This window comes from Molothrus ater, chromosome 9 (genome assembly GCF_012460135.2).
Source record: "Molothrus ater isolate BHLD 08-10-18 breed brown headed cowbird chromosome 9, BPBGC_Mater_1.1, whole genome shotgun sequence".
NCBI classification, from domain to species: Eukaryota; Metazoa; Chordata; class Aves; order Passeriformes; family Icteridae; genus Molothrus; species Molothrus ater.
Genome location: NC_050486.2, coordinates 23,056,215 through 23,078,190, shown reverse-complemented (window position 1 = coordinate 23,078,190; position 21,976 = coordinate 23,056,215). Strand labels below are relative to the sequence as shown.

General features: G+C 42.4%; 1 protein-coding gene across 1 annotated transcript in view; it reads left to right on the top strand.

Annotated features, from left to right (window-relative positions):
* The window catches only part of TRABD2B (TraB domain containing 2B), a 262,469-nt gene that overhangs the window by 204,226 nt on the left and 36,267 nt on the right, over nt 1-21,976 (top strand). Inside the window, exon 5 of the mRNA XM_036388349.1 lies at nt 18,068-18,158. Within this exon, the coding sequence (XP_036244242.1) occupies nt 18,068-18,158 (91 nt within the window). The remainder of the gene's footprint in view (nt 1-18,067; nt 18,159-21,976) is intronic.

Sequence of the window (21,976 nt, the reverse complement as noted above, 5' to 3'; positions counted from 1 at the left end):
TGCTGTCAGGGGACCGTGAGGTCCCTCTTCTCTTTGGTGGTGACTCACAAGCTTTGGGCAGGAGCTGCTGTGAGTAATGCTCCAGTAGCACACTTAGCAAAGAGACTCTGTACTCTGATGTCCTGGCCAAATTCTTTCCTGGAAAATTGGATAAGATGCATTTCCACTGCAATTCCAGATGCACAGAGTATTCCTTGCTGTTCATAGACTGTCACAGACTAATGTCAGCTAGTCAGCATTAAGGTGTGCTTTCTTTTCTGTGATCAGCTAAGGAATTCCATGAATATATCAACTATAGTAATAATATTCAGAGACAAGAACAGAAAAGAAGCTTGATTTGCTACTGCACAGCAGTACTGTACTCAGGATCTTTTGATAAAGTATATGTGTTGTATTTATTAGTTACTGAAAGCTAGTCTCACTCCTATCTGCAAAAGAAGCATTCTACAGGCTGCATATCGAAGCTACCCAAAATGAATGGAAAAAAAAAGTGGGTTCTTTCCTGAAAGTGTAGTATTTACAGAAAAATTCTATTTGCAAAAAAGGACCAATAACCACACAACTCACTGACTTTCAGCTGAAAACTGAACTGAAAAAGACTATCTTTCCTTCTTTGACTATTGTGTGCTCAGAGAGGCTGGAGTTGGGCTTTGTCCAAATGGCAGTCAAGTGATCAGAAAGTGGGCTCGGTGAGTGATGGGCAGAGGGTGCCCGAGCAGGGTGTAGCGTAACGCACAAGTGCAATGCAAACACTCTCACTGAGCCCTTGCTCTGCAGGCAGACTTCAGATAACGTGTTGACAGCATCAGTCAAAGGAAAATAAAATTGCTGAGCGACTGTGAAAGGCGCCCTCTGTTCCAATAGAACAGTGCATATAACCTCTGCTTTCTGCGAGCAGTGGCAGTGACACGTGAGGGAAGGGATGCATGATAACACCAACAGAAAATCCCAGCACTCTGGTCACAGCAGTAATGATACTGAGCAACAGTAGCTTACTACGGCTCATTGCTGGAGGGGTTTTACTTTAAGGGTTTTAGTTCAAATCCATCTCTTTCTCCCAAGCAAGTTGTGCTGCCTGTTGGTTCAGGCAATTGTGTGCAGCAGAAGTTCTGGTTCAGCTGTTGAGTTGTGGGAACTTAGGAACTTACCCAAACATAAGTGTGTTGTAGGTTGCCTGAAGATCTGGAGAAACGATTATTTGTCGGTTCCAAAGTAACTGTATTACTGACCAGGAATGGGTTTTTTTGAATAGGAATACTCCATATTTCTGTTACTTTGGTACAACACCAAGGGGATATAGTAGAACTGTGGCTTTGAGAAACAACCCCAGTGTAAGTAATACTTTTATTTTCATTTTTCAAACTGTACAGCTGCACATTAAACAGACTTCTTTCGAGGAACTCTGCTTATTTCAATGGGACAGCTTTGTAATTAGCTAACGACTTGTTAAGTAAGGGTCACAGCTTTGGACCTGATTTCTATCCTTAAACTGCTCTGAGATCTTTGGGGGCTGCATATGAAATAACAGTGCTATGTATAATTTACAGGGTGTTGTCAGTTGAAAGCTTCTCTGCATTTCATGCATCCGGCACTGTTCAGGCCAGCTGGCAGTCAGCTCAAGATAATGATGCCATGATGGGAAAGATAGTCAGAAGTTGCCAAGACTATTAGACAGCACATCTGCCTGCTGGCTGCCAAGATCAGCTCTGAGCTGCCAGCACCAGTCTCTTGGGTAGAGATGGAAACACCTTCCAGTGTAATCCATGTGTCACAGCTCTTCAGAGACACAAACAATGGCTTCAGGTGGCATCAGGATATTTTCACTGTGTTTCATCTTGTTCAGGTTAGTATCCCTAGTAACAGCAGAAATACGCGCTAGATGCACCAAAAGTGATCAAGACTGTGGCAAACCCAAAATGCAGATTTTTTTTCTTAAGGGCATTTCCTTCAAAATGTTTTGATATTTTAATGTCTTCTGCTTGGCTATTGGCTCTGAGAGCAAAGCAAGCGTAAGGCACCGAATGAGAGCTGGTTTTCATAGAGAAGAATAGCTGTTTTCTGCTTTTATGCTGATAATACAAGTTCTCAGCACTGGTTGTTAGAATAATACTGCTGGCAGAGGGAGAGACATGGAGAGACAAGAGGGATCATGTTTCATGGGCCATAAACTGGGGCACACTAAAATAATCCTCTCAGATATGGTCAACTGAATATGAATCCGTGTAATCTTGAACACACTCTACGTGAACTCAGAATTAATCATCAGAAAAAATGAACCCATGAACACAGAGCTAGATGTCAGGAGGAATATTTTGTTCTCATGGTGAAATACTCAAGACCAACTCGTGGCATTGTCCTACAAAGAGCATCATAAAATCTAACCCAAAAGATGTCATTATGAATTATTTGCTGGGAGCCTGACTGTCCCTTGCTCAGTATATTAACATGCCATGTGGCATTTATTTTCCAAACAGATTAGGAAGTGCAAAGTCTGTCATTAAAAAAAGCTCAGCTGGAAACCAGTGATGTTTTTCCCCCCTATAGAAGCCTTATTCCTTCTAAGACTGATATTTAGTAATCCTTTGAATTCATACTTCAAACAACTTGAAAGGTGAGCTTTGGTTCCAATACTGACAAGTCTGTGAGTCTGATGTCTCCAAGTCTGGAAAAAAGAGGTGTCTGCTGCTCTGGTGGGGCTCCTCACCCTAGACATGGAGTCAGTGACGAGCATTGTGGTGGTGGTGGGAAAGACAGAGATTGCAGTATCCTGAAGTTTATTCTAAAGTTCAGTCATCACCAAATTTATCAACATATAGGCATGTAATGGGAGAAATGTGTCCTTCTGGGAGGAAAAAAGATTATGCTTCTTGTAAGGATGGAGCAGCAGGGGCACAAACCAGTTACTTTGCAAGGAATCCAAGTGAGTGTTTCTTGAGAGGACTCCCAGTATCTCATCCACAAAGAAAATATTATCAAATAGAATTTTGATTTCTGTTGTTTTTTTCCCCAAAAATATGAGAAACTGTGAAACATAATTGTAGGGTTCCCTAACCCTTGGTTCATTGTGACTTCGAATGTCTGGGGCCACTGTACAGATCTCTAATCATCCTCTGTATGATAATGGGTGGGTGATGTACAGATTTATCATCCTCCTGGAGCCCATGATGTACCTCAGAAAAGAATGAGAGGCAGAGGGGAGAGTGAGACTTCTTAATGTGCCTTGGGAATTCATGACAGATCTCGAATCTCTCAAGGAATGTTTTTCTTGTTTCACTCCATTGGGAATTGACCCTGACATAGTCAAAAGCATGTTCAGAATGAGTCCCTTTCATTTTGTTGGCCTTTCTATTGCTCTTGTCACTGACCCAAAGCCTTTTGATTTTTTTCTTCTTTTGACATTCTTGAGCTAATTGGCCTCAATCAAAAAGTGGTTTGTTTCCTGCACAAACTTGGCTGTGACAAAAAGTGTGGAAGTTGGGAGAAATCTGGGATAGGCCAGTGCCAAAGGGTTTATATAATAGCCCAGATTATTCAGCCAAAATACAGTGTGAGAGCATCATAGGTCTAGTTCAGTTGAATGAAAAGTTCTGCAGGGTTTGGGCACAAAAATGTCATTAGGGCCAGCAATGAATTTCTTACTTCAGTCAGAATTATCTCCGTTTCATCTGCTGAAAGGAGCAGATAATTATTTAACTGTGTAATTATGAGCTGAATTCCTTCAAGAAGGCACACTTTTGCCACAAGAGGCAAGTGGTAAGGGGCCACTCTTTAGGCAAGAGGACCTTGTCTGCTGTTTACATTCTGCTCACCTGTAACTGTGTGTGCTCAGTGCTCTGGAGCTCTGGTGTCTTCAAACCAGCTGGAAGTAAGGACCCCACATTGCACAGGAGATGCCTTCTAGGCAATTTTCATTGAATTTAATCAGCTTCTGATCAGGTTGCACACAAGGAGAAACTTTGAAGCATTGTAAATTCTAGGGTAAAGAGCTAGACTGGACAGGTTTGCAGCTCCAGAAGCAAATTGAGTGCTATGAGTTGAAGACAGAAGGAAGCACAGTTTCCTTATGTGCTTTTCTGTAGCATAAATCTCTGATCAGCTCCCTTGGATTCAATGGGAGTCTCGTTGCTGACTTTAAGAGAAGTAGATGGGAGTTGCAAAGTGGTATTTTGGCTCTGAACCTCTTGTCTGTGGATATGACTTTAACAGCCAGGGAATATCCCACCACCATGTTCAGGCTTTAAGGTACTGCAGGTAGATCTCAAGAAAAAGAGAGATGCCGAGGATCAGGAATTCATCCACATTAACAAGACCTGAACTCAGTCTAGAGCAGTGGAAATGATTTATGTCTTGTTTTGTTGGCTGAACCAGATGACTGAAGGAAAAGTTATATTGGGTTAATGCTGAACAAAAACGTTTTCATTTTCTCACCAAAACAAAAACCTGGAAGAAAATTCAGGCTCTGCAAAGTGTTTAATTTAATGTCCGTGTTTGTGTTCTTTTTGAAATTAAATGTATGCATATTCCATTTCAGTAAATCATTGCAGTGGGCTTTGAAATAAAACTGTGATTTAAAAAAAAAATTTGGTTTGTTTTGGAAACAGCAAAGACAGTATTCCAGTACTCCTAAATTCCTCATCAGTATTCCTAATGTAATTTGGGAACTATTTTGACTATCAAAAAAAATATTTTTTTTTGGCAGATGAGCTACGGAGTCTAGACTATCCCGACTATCCCCATCCTGTGTACGACTAGATACCAGCTCCATCATGAACTCTGTTTAGTCCTGAGACCCATCTGTAGAGCTGATAAAGGGCATAGCCAACAGAGATGAGGGAGAGAGAATATGGGAATGTTCAATTTGTCCTCATGGAAGCTTTCCTTTTCCAAAAGTAAAGTGTTAGTTGGGGAGGGATTATTTTTCTTTTGTATCTATATATCTAGATCTAGATCTATCTTTTTTTGCCCCAATAAAAATTCAGTAATTCATCTTCTTCTGACTGATTTCTTCATGATCTGTCTTTTATAATCTTTGGTCCAGTTGCAGTGATGGCTTAAATCAGTGTGACTCAGCTAACACTATTTAGCTTCTAACCCATAAAGCTTCAAAACACATGATCCCTGACTTATCTCAAGCAAACGACTGCTTCCCTGGAGCCGGCTGAGGCTGCTGGTGTTATTAAAGTTAAGCAGGAGTCTCCGTGTTCTGCTGTGTTCAAGTTTAAACAGTAAGGTGATGACACTTCTCTTTTGCTTTTGTAATTTCTTGGAGTTGTTCTCCTTCCCTTCGGTATGTGTGGTTTAAAAGCAGTCCATCATGTTGCAGACTCTATAAACTGTGGGTTGCTTAATTTGTGTGATTCATAACACAGGAAAAAAAAAAAAGAGCCATCATCATTCTTGGTATTACATCCAGCTATGTTACCCAGAGCATTGACCTTGACCAGCTAATGATAGGTATTTAATATATGTGCATGTCTGTATATATAGATATAAATATTCATTATGTGAGGTCTGAGATTGTAAGGGAGTGCTGGCAGTGCCAAGTTTTGTTCGATGGTTCAGGCCTCCAGCTGTGCCAAACTCTGGGTTCCCTTAATGTACCATTAAAAAAAACCCCAGGCTTTGCTTGAATGTCATCCAGCTTTATTAAGAGAAAGATCAAGCGTAATCTTATTAAGCTTGTCACTCACAAACCATAAGGGTGCAGCCTTGGTGTGTCTGTTTGGTCCACATGTGCGAACAATTTTGCCTCGTGATATTCAAACAGGGGCTGTTATTCTTTAATGAGGGCTGTGAATAACAGAGCTACAAATTGCAAGCTTGGTGATGTGCTCACACACTCGTGTGTTAACAGAAAGGGGTGAAGGAGAGGATTGTTTGTTTGGATTTTGACATGTTCCTCAAGCACGCTCGAACCCACACAACCACAATGTTTTTCAAAAGCTGTTGTGTATATTTTGAGGTTTCTGAACTTCCATAATAACTTAGTCAGCTTTTGAATGTGACCATGTGTCAGAGTGGACAGCTGTATCAGGAAAACTTCACAGGAGCACTGAATCTCCCTCTTTTTGGTTTCACTAGAAGTCTGCTCCCTGGGCCAATATTATGAGGGGATGTTCAGATAAATTGTGCTTGCCTTCATTGTTGCTCCTTTTCCCCAGTGTTAACAGCTGGGCAGCAGGAGATAACAGTGGAAACCACTACTGTTTATACCAGTGTAAAACCAGAGAACTGCAGTGGGGACTCAAATCAAATATTTCTGCTTGCTCAAAACATGGATGTATATAGAAATTCTGTGTATTTATATAGAAAAAAACCCTAAATTGAAACTGGTCAGGATGTTTGGCCGTGTGGCTGAGAATAGATCTGTGTGGGTGAAACTCACAAAAATAACTAGTAATGAATGGAATGTAAAGACACATTTGATAGTCTAACAGGGAATAAGTTTGTAATAAGAAGAACTTCTCCATAGACATAGCATATATGAATTAGTACTTGAGGAATACAGCTTTCCAAGACTTCTAGTCAATTAAATTTTAAATTTGTGAGCAAGATATCCTTTGTCCATGGGGATGTGGGGGGCTTGATACAACTGTTTGCATGCCCAGAGTAGCTTACAAATGGAAGCATTTGTAGGATGAAGCTCATCTTTGCTGGGCTGGGATAGGTATTCATACAGCACCTTTGCAGCTGAGAAACTTTAACTACTGCAGGACTATGTTCTGTTCTTTTCCCACCACACAGATGGTCTCTCTGACAGATAAGATTTACTGACCCTTCTGGTAGAGCATTTGCCATTGCTGGCTGGAAACTCCCCATGCTTCCACCACAGCACCTTTAGCCAAAGGACTTTCTGTCCTTGAAAGCATGTCTTTCTTCAGTTTTGCTTTTTAAAGAAAGAAAAAGTAATTAAGAAAATACACAGCCATGGAATCTCCTGATGCTGTCAGTGTCCTCTGGAAGTCCTTATTCTAATTTATACCAACATCCTTAGTCGTAAAACTTATGCGATCCATTGTGCCCAGGCAGAGCTGGTCCTGGTTTATGATCCATCATGCCCAGGCAGAGCTGATCCTGGTTTATGACATTTAGATGCACTAAAATGGGTACTTTCTAGTCCAGTTTTCTATTATTCCACGTCTTTGGCATGCTTTGCATTTCCAAGGAGACAGAGCTCCAGATGTAGGTGCTTCAGATCTCTCCCAACAACATGTGTATCTCAGGGTCTTGTAATACCATATTCAGTAGCTTCACAAATATCTGTAGTGAGTTTCTGCCTTCCTTTTCTCCTCAGAGGCAAGTATTTGTTAGTGTGATCTACCCTGTTTTGGGGGTTTGCTTCCCAATGTCAGGCATGAATTAAGCAGCAAGCCTTGGGTTTGGAGTGTAAGGTGGGAAACAAGTCTGAGTTTGCCCCTCCTGGAACGTCACAGAAGCATCTGACCCCAATCTGAGGGTGTTTTATGGACTATTGGGGCTTATTTCTCCTGCTTTCCACTCTGTGGGAAGGACCTCAGCCTAGGGCCTCAAAGCACTCCTTGAAAAAGCCCCTTGCCTGTACTGGCAAGGCTCATTATAAGGAATCCTTAGCTGAATTATAAGGCTGAGGATGGTCTTTTAGGGCAGGTTTCAGCTGTGAGGTTGAATGGATTTGCAGATGCCTGGTGTAGCTTGTGAGGTGGCAAATGATCTAGGTAGCAGAGAGCAGTTTTCGATGGAGCAATTAGCTCAAGCCTTGCGAGGGGTGCAGCTGCACCAGGCTGCCTTCAGAGCAGCGCCAGCTCAAACCACAGAGCAGCACTACGTGTAATTGCCTTTAATTCCATGATCAAGGACAGGCTTGGAACCATGCCTGCTGCAGTGTGCATGGCTAAAGAGAAAGGGGTGAGTCCAAACTGGAGACCAGGTTGGATTTGTTGTGCTCAGCAGGGACATGTCTCAGCAAAACCAGTGGGCATCCAGCAGGAGGAGGGGACACACACCTGCACACAGGTGAATCAGGGTCCATCAGCTCCCTGGAGGACTTGCCCTCAGCTGCTGATGGAGACCATCAAGGGTGTCCTGCCTCCAGGTTTTGCACTGGCTGGGCAGCCTCCAGATGCCACCAGCGCTGTGCTGATTTACCTGGAAGAAAAGGCCATTTCCAGGTTGGGGTGACACTCACCTTATTCACAGCCTCATTTGTGAACTTTCAGAGGTGTTTTTCTGCAACAACAGTGACATCCAGTGGCCAGCTGGATTTTTCTGGGAAAAGAATGAGCCACAGTCAGTCTTAACAATGTGAGGTTTTTTTGTAGATAAAAAAATATCCTGCCTAAGGAGGCTTAACTTTGGTTTCCTTGAGCAGTTTTCTTTTTAAAAAAAGTCTGGTGAAATGGTTTCTGTTTTTCTATGTCCATGGGGTAGAAAGCATCAGTACTCTCTGCTCCAGCAAGGAGCTTGTCCTGTGTCCATAAACTCCAGGGGGCTGGCAATTGGCTGAGGAATCACTCTGTTTTGTGCTAAGGCGTCACCACGTTTTTCACTTATGAGACGTCCACAATCCAAATAAACCACCAGGAAGGGGCTCCTGGAATAGATGAAGAAAGCAGTGTAGTCTGTAGAATAATTGACTGAGAGGTCAAAACCAGAAAGAACAAGCAAGGATCCATGTCCTGCCAACTGGGAGCTTTGATTTGTGGTTTTCAAACTGCTTTTCAAACAGAAAATGACAGTTCATCTTGTAGTCTTTTGAAGTAATTTCACAGATTCAACAGACATTGCCCCCAAATAACTTTCCTGGAATGGTTTGATCTCACACTAGAGCAGAATAAAGTTCTGTTTAATTCAGTTTAGAGCTGTCTTGTGCAAACTAGAGGAACTGGGGGAAGCAGGTTGAAAGCAAACACAGTGAAGTGCAGTTTCACACCAGGCTTGATTACATTGTGGACACAGTATATTGTAGAAGTCAAATGCATCCATGAGGCCAAAAAAGGACAGACTCAAGAGCCCAGCTCACTACTGAGCCTGTAGATAGACCATGGCCCTCATCCCTATTTATTTCCTGTAAGAAGCCATTTAGTCCGTCCTTATTACCTGCCAGAAGCCTTTGTCAAAGTCAAGCAGAGGTGCTGCATTTCATAGCACTGGCTGTGTGCTGAAAATAGCTGCGGTCCCACATGGTCTGGTCCTCTCTGGGCGTCAGAGATGCCTCCACAAGTCCAGTGAGATACTCTGCTTGCAAAAAGCTGTCATCCTGACTGAGGAGCTTTCCAAGGCCCGAAGCTGCCCTGAGCTCTGACTCCACCAAGTCCTTGAGGTGTTTCAGTGCTATGTTCACAGTTACCTTCTTTGCAGAGAAGGCTGGAGTTAGGGAATCTAGTTTCTCCCCCCTACCCCAACCTGTGCCTGGCTTTGGCAAGCAGGTCCACATGCATTCCAGGCTGTTTGGGGATGGCTCAGGGGATTTGTGATGGGATATGAAACACTTCTCTTAGAGGCTGCTTGCCCTGCACTGGATGTCCAGGGACTGGCAGCAGCTTCCGTGGAAAGAGCTGCTAACTGTGGTTCAGGTGGGAGAGGGTTGTCTACTTCAGCAAGGCTGCACATGCAGTAATAAGGCACCTTGGGTACAAAAGGAGGCTGCATTTCCTCACTAGTTTCTTCATTTCTTGAGGCACTGGTGACAGCTGGCAAAGAATTTTAAAACATTGCACACCAGACTGTCTGCACTTGGGGGATCTGATGGTCCCAGAAATGCCTCCAGCACCCTGGGAAGACTCTCAGAGATGCTGAGTTTTCTCCAGATTTTCCTCAGAATCATTTCCTTCTCTTCTGCTGCAGTGTTAGGGATGGTGAAGTTCCAAGATTTTGTACATCGACCCTGTCTATTAGAGAGGGTCCCATGAGGGACACAGAGACATGTTCCCTGTCACACAGCTGCATGACTGGCATACACCTCCAGTCACACCCTTTTGTAGAAAGGTACATTCCCAACAATAAGTTCAGTGAGGAGCATGCACCTTAAAAAAATAGAATAAACAAAAACAATGAAAAAATAAAATCACATCTAGTTGTGGCATTCTGATAGAGGGGAAAATGCCAATAACCATTCTCCATGCAGTATCTCAGACTGAGTAAGCCCTGTCTTTACTCACAGTAAAACCTGGGGACAAAATCAATCAAACTTCTGTTTCAGCCCTGCCCATATAATTTTCCTCCTCCAGATTTTTGCCCTGGTAAGCTGATGCAGCTTATACCAGCAAACACAACCAATACATTTTACAGAATAAACACTTCAAATATTCAGGCTTTGTTGTTTGACTCTTAAGGGATCCTATGTTTTTTTAAGAATATATGGTGAAATTGTCATCCTGTGTTGGACCTTCTCTCTGTGGAAAACTCCTCTAATGCCACATAGGTGAAGCAAGAATATGAAATAGCCAGAATGGCCCTATAATCAACCAAAACCCCGATCAACATAGCTCCCTGTCCTGTGCAAACTCTGGCATGACAAGAAAGGCGGGGGACAGAAAAAGGGGCAGAAAAAGGAATGATGGTGGAAGGATGGGCTCTGTGCAGTGTTCAGGAGCTTCTGGGCAGTAGCAGGGTGGCTTGGTGGGTCACCATGCCATGTCTAACAGACACCAAGGCTAAAGGAGCTCCTTCAGCTCATATGGTCGATGGAAAGAGACTTGCACAGAGGGCTCATGTTCTTCCCAAACCTAGTGTTTGAGATGTTGGAGTGAATTGCTCTGTGGAGGTGCCATCCTCTCCAGTGAGACTCATTAGCACAGACCAGTCACTTCATTTGGAAATGTCTGAGGCAGCTACAAACTGACGGAGAGGCCAGAAGAGATTCTTAGGAGGTGATCTCACTTTAGCTCTTACTTCTGTTGTTTTTCTGAACCCAAGTGAAACAGCTGGTTTAGACTTGGAAGAAAATGGAGCTTTTTTTTCCTCCCCAAAAAATCATTTTATTGTTTACCACATATGTTTAGGGCAAGTCTGCCAGGGAAAGTGCTCCAAGACTTCGAAGACAGCAGAGAACTGAGTTGCTGAGCTCATATTATGGCACTGCATTGAAACTGGAAACAGAGGGCTGTACCAGCAAGGAGCTAGCTCCAAACTGGTGAACTCTGTCCCTCTGTCAAATGCTGAGCCTGTTGAGTGTACATTGCACTCCAGGGTGCTTCTGGAGAAGGATTTCCATGGTGTGACATGTGAGTTCCTCAACAATAGCTCCATACCCTTAGAAGGGCTGCGCAGAAAGGAAGATCAGAAACGGAGAGACATTGGGGGAATTCATTATACCTGGGGGCAGCAAGGAAATAGAAGTCTGTGGGAATCTGTCTGTCCTTCAGATTAAGATGCTCCAAGTATAGAATTGCACTGCAGATCTCCGAGACACCCCAGGGAAGCACAAATCTGTGCTCTATTAGCTTGGCGTCAATCTGGAATAACCCCCTCAACTTTTGGCCCCTCATCTCTCCATTCTCCCTCTGGCTACGGTGTGGCCTTTCTCCAGAGCTTGTTCTCTTAAGTGCACTCGGGTGAGAGGGGAGAGAGGTGATTACATGCAAGAAAAGAATGAAGGGAGCCATGGGAGGATTACTGGACGTTGGAAATGCTGCACGCTTTGGCTTCTTATGTGTTATTGCTCTGATTCCCGTGACTGTCCAAAAGTGGCTATGAGTCAGTTCCTCACAACTGCATAGAATAACAACATCAAACAAGAGGGAAAATGATTTCTCCATCTGCTTGGAGAACGGGTGGCATGATGTAAGGAGTCTATGATGAAAGCCTGCTTTGCAGGACGATTGCACGTGGCTTGTGCAAAGTATTTTTTAAGGCATGCTTTGGGCTTGGATACTCCTGCCAAATAGGGGAAGAGGAAAGCTCATTCCCTGCATCTCCAGCTCTCCTTCACAGCTTTTTGCATAATGCTGCAATTTCCAAGTGCAAAACCATGTCCTGAAGCAGAGCAAAAGCCAGCAACCTGGGGTGACAGACTTTTCTGGAAGGTGAGGCTTTTGATAGTCCCTTTCTCTTTGGAAAGCTCACAGAGCTCTTGTTTCAAACCTGAACACCAGCCTCTATGAGGCTTTTGTTACATCTGGTCTGGTGTGGTAGGGCTGCATGTCTCATCTTGTGGCATGGTATGGCTCATGTTTCCTACCAACTGGGGTAGGCTGTGTTCCTTCAAGCCATTTCCAGAAAACTCCTTCCCCTATTAGATCCCCACAAGCATGAGTTTTGTTCACATTATCAGTAAAATTTAAAAGCCAAATATTCAGGCTGTCCTAACATCATACTCATGCCTAGGTGCTGCAGATCACCCACCTAATCCATTACCTGGTATCATTCCTTGATAAGACACTTCATATCAGAGGGTTACTCAGACTGGGGGAATCTTTCAGTTACATCTAGATCCAACTTGCAAAAGCAAGATCTGCACAAATCCAGCATTGGCTCCTTGTTAAAGTGCATTCAAGACACTTTTTCAAGGCCATCCTTACCACTAGAGTGAGCTTTCAAGGAAGTGGTTCAAGAACAAAGAGGAGCAATTGTCTGGCAGTGAAGGTCATCATGAGGAAGGCTGAAGAGCCTCCACTTTTTAAAGCATGTTATTCATTAGCAAAGAAATACACTGGACAAGGAGTGAAAGAGAATTAAAAATTGGGAGGTTTTATCCACAACACTGATTCCCCACCATGGGTCCCTGGAACATGTGTCGTGTGAGAAGAGAGTACTGTGGGATGGCCTGTGGTTCCCAGTAAATTCCTGCTGTTACCAGAGACCTCTGGGTCAGACTGGAATGCTATAGTGGAGAAATCATCAAATTCAAATAAAAGTAATTGCCTGGAGTGTTTGCTGCAGCTCCTTACTACAGCCTCATCTTGACAAATTCATCTTTCAGCTTCCAAAATACACAGCTTTGACCATTGTAGATTAAGAGGAATGGAGATGCAGTTTTAGAGGCAGCAGGCAAAGGGACCACAAAGTATTTACCCCGAGTGTGAAGGGGCAGCTCTCAGCCCTTTGCCTTTTTCCCTACACTAATTCTTGTGAAGCCTTCCTACCATAAACACTGTGGTGCTGCCAAGGGGCTTGAGAATCAGCATCAAGGGAGAAGGAGGAATAGAGGCTGCCGCCTCCTGATTGCAGAGCAGCCCAAGGTCTAAATGGCAACAAAACGTTATACATAATGTCTGATTCACTGTGTGGAGAATGTAAAGAATTGAGACCTCCCGACACAGTTTACATTGGCCCTTTTTATGACTAATTGTGCAGAAAATAGCTCTGCTTGTAGTGTGCATGGAAACAGTTCAGATTTCTGCTGTGTGTCAGCTAATGGCTAGCAAGGCTTTTTTAGCACAACTTCAAAGGCTCTGGCAATGGAGGTCCTTTGTGAGGGAATTATCTCCTGCTCCTTTGTACCCCGTTATCCTTCTAAGCCGTGGAACAAAGAATTGCGAAAAGAATAGACAAAGTAATTTGTAGTAGATCTCTAAACCTAGATAAAGTACATAACATTTGCTTAAAAACATTTTTTTCTGCTTCTGTCATCAAAACATGGTTATAATTTTTCTGTGTAGGAACACCCAAGTTCATCTAACTTTTGAGGGATGCAACCTGATGCTTAGGTTATTGACGAGGGTCACTAGGATGTCTGAAATGGAAAAGGAGAGCTTTAGTTTATGTGGTCAATTAGAAAATACATGGCTGTCAAGAGCTGACTGAGAAGTGTCTTTCTCTCTGCCTCAGGATATCCCACTAAGAAAGGAAGAAAATGCATTCTTTCAGCAGTGTGTTTGTGCATGGACGTGCTTTAAGGAAACCATGTATATTTAATGTATTTTTTTTACGTGTTTTTTAGTAAAAAAAAAACAACCCTAATTGATGGTTTATTCTTTCTTTCTACCAGTGAAAAATGAAACCTTGGGGAGATAAGGAAACACATTACATGGATCTGCTTTCTGTAGTCCAAAGCACAGTTCCTAATTAAAAATAAAAGAGCAAACCAGGAATGGAAGATCTATGATTAATGTTAGCAGCCATGCTGTATAATGTGTTCCTCCACTGTCTCCAGATCCTTGTCTCGAAAAAACAAGACGTGAGTGAAAGGAGGATAATCTTGGCTTCATCAAATTTAGTAAGAAACCCCCTCTTAAGTGCAGCAGCCACACTGACCACTCTACTGTGCTTGAGTTTGTGTTTAAACAACAGAATTACTGTGTTGAGCACTGGATCTTGTCCTCAAGCAAATCCCATGAGTATCTCCTTATCCTTAGAGTGTAAAAGAATTGCATCCACACCTGGGCACTTTTAATCTTAAACTGTTAGGGGTGGCTGCTCTGCACGTCTCCATGCCCAAGTACAGACTTTCTCTTCAGGTCCCTGTGTAGAAAATCTTTTATGTCTGCTTTCTCTCCTTTTCCACTTCCATGGATTTCCCAAGGCAGCTGATGTTCTGACCTCTTGGATCCAGTTTTCATCAGCTGTCAAGATAAATTTGGTTAATACTGCAGGAATGGTTTATTCAGGTTTAGACTGAAGAGGGAATAGTGATGGAAATGCAAGATCATTCCCTTGCCTCCCTAGCCTGTCTGATATATCTCTAGATGCACTAAATTTTCAGTAGTTATATACTCTTGAGGTTTTTCCCAGGCCAGGAAGAGAAATTTTTAAAATATTTAAGCAGAAGCATACATGCACATACACATATCTATATAAAGCTCATTTATTTCATATCTATAAATAAAAAGTAAATCCAGTGATGTTATAAAGAATATGACAGTTACTGCATACTCTATTTGCACATATGAGCAGCAATTTGATGTTTTTCACTGATGATGAGCTTAATTGTCTCTGATAGGCAGGTTATTTTGTTTTCATCACACAGGCTGTCAAAGTATTCTGTTGTTGTTAATATTTAACAAGTGAGTCCTTATCTCAAGTTGTGTGTGACTAGGGGGAGTTAGTTTATGTAAGATATTTCTCACATAGAAGATTTTCCTGGATTTTAAAACCAGAAGGATAATTATTATGGACTTCACAGCAGGAGGCAGGCCAAGACAATTCTTCCAGGAATTCTTTAACCTTTCGTGTTTCACATTACCTACCTACACTGGACCTCTCCGGTGCCACCTTTTTCCTTAAAACTTTCTCTTCCACATCTCTGATCCTGAAGACCTCCTTGCCATGGGATCACATGAATCACTGTTGGGAAATGTCTGTGTTGGGTGGCAAAGACTGCTGGTCTGAGCATGCATAATTTCACATTTTCAATCGCTAAAGTAGAACATGATTTCAGGTTGCTTGTGGTGGGCATAAGTTGTCTACAACAGCATTACCATGATGTAAAATGAACAGGTGGATACAAAAACAACAATTAATATGTGAATTCTGACTGGACAGTGAAGTTAAGATAAACAGAAGTCAGAAGTCCTCAATCAGGTGGAGAGGATGCATTTACAGGGCAAGCTGTTGATGAGATGGGTGATAACTTACCCAGATGTACCTGGGATAATACAAACAGGTAAATTTTAAGCAGAGTCTAAAGGTTAAGTTTTGCAATGGCTTGCTCATGCCATTTCTTAGTAGTTGTTAAAGTTTCAGGCTCTGTTGATGTATGTGGAATGAAGAATTATTTGAGGGCCAGCTCAAATTTGGATTTTGGTTTTGATTTTTTTATTTCTTTTTATTTCTGTTCTCTTGGTTGAACTGGAGCATTGAAAATATTTTAGTATGTGTTGGATTGTGGACATACAATGAAATAACTATGATGTTTGCATGGATATTTGTAATTAAGATTTTAATTTATTTGGGAATCTGAAGTTGAGGGGTTTTTAATGGAAGCTGGCATTCCTTCCAGTTAGGAAAGGCAAAATTAAAAGAACAAACCCTGTGGCCATGCTGCCCAGCAGATCACCACTCCCAGCAGCTGGCAGCTTTCAGCATGGTATCAACACAGAGGGCAGGAATGGGAGGTCCAGGAAGTGTCATCTTTTGGTCTTCATCCATCACCTGAAGGGACTTGCAGGCTCTGCTGAGGAGCTGACATTGTTGACTGACCTACCATTGTATGAATGAGGAGTCAGAGCTTTTGCATAGTTACTTTCTTCCCCTGAGTTTAGAAGAGTTAAAATTGGTTTCTCTTGTGCTGTCATCTTGTCAAAGATTTGCTGGAATCAGGACAATTATTTACATTAAGAAATCTTTTGGCATTTAAGACTCTGGCTCAGGGAAAATAAAGTGGACTCGGAAACGTCTCAGACTCTGATACCTTTGACTTTGGCTCCTCAGTGTCACTTTGCCAGTGACAGAATGGGGACCTTTGTTTGCCTTGGCCACTGCATAAAAAAACAGGATATGATCAAATCCAGTTAATCATTCACAAATGTCTCATTTCTTGAATCTCTGAGGGTGTATAACACATTTTTGGGACTGTTCTTTGCTGCTTTGGCTTTTGTTATAAGTAAGTTAGAAAGGGGAAAATCAAATTTTGAGTTTTCTTAAAAGGAAGTGGAGGAATCCTGGAACACACTAGGGCTCTGCAAATGTACATTTAATCATTTAAATAAATGTCTTTTGGCTAAAAGCTCTTACCAGCGCTTGCAAGTTGCGCTCAAAGCCATACAGCTACATCGTTCCAACAACTGAGGCGAGTTAGCGCCCTTGTTGGCAGTGGGAGCAGAGGGATGCAGGCTGAGCAAATCTTGGGGGCTGAATGCTCTCAAATTCATCAGGACTTTGTGCAGGGTGGGCGAAGAATCCCAGAAGTGACTCTGCTGGTGGCTGCACCAGCTCCTTGCACAGCGGTGTTCTGGGAGGGAGACTCAGGCACTTCTTGCCTGCCTTGGTTTTTTCAGTGCAATTTGGCTCTGCTGTGGAGCCAGGCAGTCAGAAATGTCTCCTGCAAACACTTTCACTGTACTTCAGGCAAGCACACGCTCTCCAAGCAGCAGCAGCAAACCAGAATGAGTTCTTACACCCCACAGCGTGGTGGAACTCCCTCCTCTGAGGTGCCAGAGGCACAGGGAGACTTGGGCACATTCCTGGTGAATTCTGATCTGTTCAGAGCTTGCAGTGAGGTTCAGTGACCTGGCTGTAAATGGGGGTCACCCGGCCCTGCAGAGCTGGAAGTTAATGGATATAATGGAAGAGGATTGTTCTGTTCTTCCTCCATGTCACTCATGGCTGCATTTGGAGACAGGTTACAGTGCTATGTGGATTTTAATAAATCTGTTTGTGGACTTTTTTCTGCCTTTATATATCCAACGCATCCTGCAAACAGTGAGGGACTCTGACAATAAGTTGAAAGCTTTGGCTGGATTACACTCCCTTATTGAGTCTGTGCCCAAAGCCCTTTGAGGGCTCCCATTGACTCCGGTGGGATTTGGTTCAGATTTCAAGTATATGGGACTCCCTTAAGTAAACTCTTTCAAGGCCTGTACACACTGCAATACTTACTGGGCTCCTTGTTACTTCTGTGAATAGGAATGTGACCTTTACACTTCTAACAAAGAGCCCTGAATTACAGGACTAAATCTTCGTGTTTTGGGAGAGATAAGGTTACCATCCCAGCTCCTCCCAGCCCCTCTGTGCAGGTGGCTGAATGGCTGATGAGGCAGTTCCTGAATCACTGTGGTTTTAGTCAGACAACTGCTGAACATGCATTACAGCAGCCTGACTCTCTTCATGAGCAGATGTCCATGAGCAGTGATGGTCAGGGTTGTAAGTTATTCCATTTCAAGAGTCAAAGCCCTAGTAATATCCTTTTGCCACTGCAGGGTCATTCTGATCTCCATGTTGGAAATTTATTTAATCAGTGTACATCCTAAAAATGGTCACAGTGCAAGACTAGCAACCCATCTAGGTTTCCTATTTTCCACCCAGTCCCTTGGCCATGTGAGGGGAGGGAGGGATAAATGAGATGGAAGAAGAAAGTGTTTGGGCTGCATGCTGTCCCTCTGGTCTAGTTTTTGGCACCCTTGACTCCCAAAGCTGCTGTTCCAACAGGAGAAACTCAAGTGAGTGAGAGTGGTAGTTTGATTGACAGTGCTATTTTCTACCTGTATTTTAGGTCACTTCCTGGGTAACAACACTGTGATTGATGTACTGAGACAAGCAGGATTTGAAGTGGAGCACACCCCTCCTGGACAACCAATTGGAAAGTAAGCAGCTGCCCACAGATTATTAATCACTTTCTCTCCTTTTTTCTCTCCCTTTTTCTGTGACTAAGCAAGATTATTGCATTAGTATAGGAGGTGGGTGAGGAACCTCCCTTTCCCACCCAATTTCCAGACAAAAAGTGCATTGTAAAGCATCCATTGTGTGAGTTTGGAAACATATGGAGCCTGAATGGCTGGTGTTTTTGTGGGTTTTTTCCACTTGGGGACATTATTTATATCACAGCTGCTTCATTCTACCAGCTCAGAAGTGCCATGGTTTCTTTAAAGAAACATTTCATTCAGCTCATTTTCCCCCAGAGCTGTTTTTCCTTTTGCTCTCCATGGGGCTTTTGTTGCTTCTCCATTGCAGACCTCTCTGTCAGGCTGCTGTTCTTCAGGTGGAATTTCAGTTTTTCCTGAAGGACCACATTTTATGTAGCAGATGCATCATTGAAAGTGTGTTGGGCAGGTAGAGAGCAATTCAGTATTCCCTGAGCTTCTCCATATATCTGGTCAGGTAAAGCAGGCAAGAAGGACTGATCAATAGGCTCTTGGCAATCTTCATTAGTATAAAATAAAACATGGCACAAAATTATCCTTAGCTGGTGAAACAGATTTCCTTCATCCTGTAGACTTTTCTTTTTCCTGGCCATTTAAATGAGGTATCTGTCTCAAGAAATCACAGACAATAAAACCATGAGGGCTGGTGAGAGGCCATCTAGCTTTGCAAAATCAGCCTTTCCCCTACATTCTACAGATAAAATTTGGCCAAGGCTACTCTGTCATAGGATTGTTATCCTCATTAAGAGAAAGTGTTAGCAGCATGCTCCTGTCCCTGGTGGGCAGACATGACATGGTCCAAAAACGAGGTGAGTCTCAATGAGGAGGATTAATAGCAGAGGTAGCAGACCATGTCTGAAAAAGCTGTGTGTAATCTAGTTGGAAAATCTGGCTGATCTAACCTTGTTTGGGAAACATCCGCACTGATTCATATAGAATATAATATGGCTCAACTGTACATAAGTGTTCTTTGACAGAGCATTTATCCAAAATGCTTCTTGGAATCTGTTGAGCAATAAAAGCATCGTCTTAAATAACAATGGGGGAAAGAGGAGGAAAAGGCTGTTAAACACCACCAGTAAGAGCATATATTCAGAGGAGATTTAAGAAGCACTTTGGCAGGGGGAGAAAAGTCAACATGGTGCAGGGAAGAGCAGTAAACACTGTAGCAGTCTGGAGCTGGAAATTTTTTTACTAAAACCAACAAAAAAAAAAAAAAAAAAGCAAAACAGAAAAACCAAGCAAACTACAGCAGAACAGCCAAGGTGTACCATTCCTAGGTTTCTGACAAGGAAACTTTCCACTCAGGGAAGCAGACACTTTCTTCAGCAATTTTCATTTAGTTGAAAGTATCATCTTCCCATGAAAAGTGTTTCAACTGGAAATTGTGAAACTATTAATTTATTGGCTGTTGCTAGCCCTTGAGAAGAACTAAAGATGCAATAGTGTGAGAGAAGTCCAAGAATAGTCTCTGCTCTCTGGTGTTAGGCTATGTCTGTACACATCATCACAGACTTGAAATAAAGGATGGGGCAGGAAACTTGACTCAAAGCCAGTGCTTAATGTCAACTTATTTGCAGAGTGGGGCACCTCTATGCGCACATTCCCCTACCCTGGCAGCAGTGTCTCCTGTTCATGATGTCTTCCCTAAAATTCTCAATTCCTGGGGGAAATGGCCATGAAAGCAGGAGGGCTTGGACTCTGCTTAGATCGATGTGTGTGTCCTCAGCTGAATGGTCCCACACTGGGTAACTTCTGTTCTGTTCTGTAACTTTCGTGTTGGGCAGGTTTGCCTGGACTAGAACCCTTATTCCAGCGGGGTCTGCTCTGAACATTGAACAAACAACACTTTTTTAAAGGGTAAACAGTTGTGCAGGAATATTGGGTGGAGTCAAGAGAGAACACATGGTTGCCCCCCATAAGGATTAGATGCTCTGTGAGTCTTCCTGTGGTCTGATGATAAGGTAGATGTGCCAGTTCAAGATGAGAATAAAGAAAGAAAAATAAATTGCATGGCAAAAAATCCAGTGTTGCCACTAGACTGAATTAATCAAGGTGCAGAAACAGCAGAAAACTACAGAAATTGTGAATAAAGAACATTTAAATATATTCACAAGAAACAGCTTTTTGCCTTTAGAAGAAAAAAAGACTCTCAAAACTGCACATCAGGGACTGTATTGTCATTTTCCTGTAACTGGGGCTGTAGCTATCAGAAGTGCTTGGGGCTCCCCCTTAGAAATGAGGAGGCTGCTGCAAACCATTTTGTCTCTTTTTTTACAGAATAGCTTGTATTTTATGATTTCTGGGTGAGCTCCAAAAGACAGTCTAGCCAAACAGAGTACAACATCACAATAGCACGACAACTTAATAGTTGTTGTGTTGTTTATGTTTATGTTATATTGTCGCGTTGCTGTAATTGAGTGTCTTAAGGAACTTTGCATTTTTGTCTAGCCTTCCTTTTTTTACTCTTCTCTTTCCTTTTGAAAAGATTAAATGAAAACAATTGAAAGGCCCAGAAGAGGAACCATTTTGTTATAGCGACTGCAGTAACAAAATATATACATCGAATAAACAAATAGAGGCTCACCAAATTTTGAGCTGCTTGCAAAGCAGAAATTGTTTCGTGGGTTACAGAGGTTGCAGAGATGGAGGTGTTTTCATCTGGGTTCTTGTGGAGCCATACATGAAGAGGTATTTCTTTGTGCTCAAGCCCAAAAGAGACATTTCTGCTTTACTTCCAAATAAGTTGTATAAGGGAGTCAAGCCCACTTCATTGCATTCTGGCATTGACAATTGAAAAGTTGGATAGTGTTCAAGGAAGATCAGCTGGATTCTAATGTGGAGTTTGGGGGGGTGGACAGCACATGGAAAAAATGCAAGGGTTGGAAAAAAACTGAAGCAGCTGCATGCTTATGTTTTACCAAAGGGAATTCAAAAAAAGTGTTGTGGACAGACTGTATGCAGAAGAATGAAGAGGAACAGTTCGAGCTGGCACATAGGAGTGTTTGAAAGTATATCAGATTGAATTTGAGGGTGGTTTTGGATGAATATCAATGATTCCTTGACAGTGATTTACAGGACAATTTCTCTCAGGTTAAGTAAGAAGCCCCATTATATGAAAGTAACTTTAGCAAAACACTCATGCTATGTCCTACTTACTACCAGTACTGTCTTGCCAAAAAAGCAAATGGTCATTTTCTTTAATCTCTCTGTTCCCAGAACAGTATGATTATTACTATTATTGACATGGTTAGTAATCTGATCTTTATTGTTCAATAATATTGTTGATCTTTACTGTTCAACAATAATTCAGCAGGATTACCATAAATAGGTGGAGTATAGTCTGGTATGATGTTAAAACCCTGCCATCCATTTTGGTTTTAGAAAGGACAAGAGAATCCCTTTTGTAGAAAATAACTAGCACTGTTCCTATGTATCAGGAAAAGAAACGCCTTGGGAAGTGTGAAGCAGGACAAAGACCAAACCTGTTTATGCTTTCAGTTGCATACTGACTGGGTAAAGCCAGAAGATTGTTGCCTTCCTCTGTCCAAAATGCTAAGCATGGGTTGTGAAATGGCTGCTCTTAAAGCCAATCAAACTGAATACCTAGAGTCTCACATTTCTGTTGTCTAGTGACAAGCACAAATTTGAGCCAAATCCTCCCTTTCCTAAGGTAGCGGGGAAAAATAAAGTGAGATCTTGTCTGGCTGGAAGAAATAGCCATGACATAGAGGGGTCTGACTGCTCCAGAATCAGTGAAC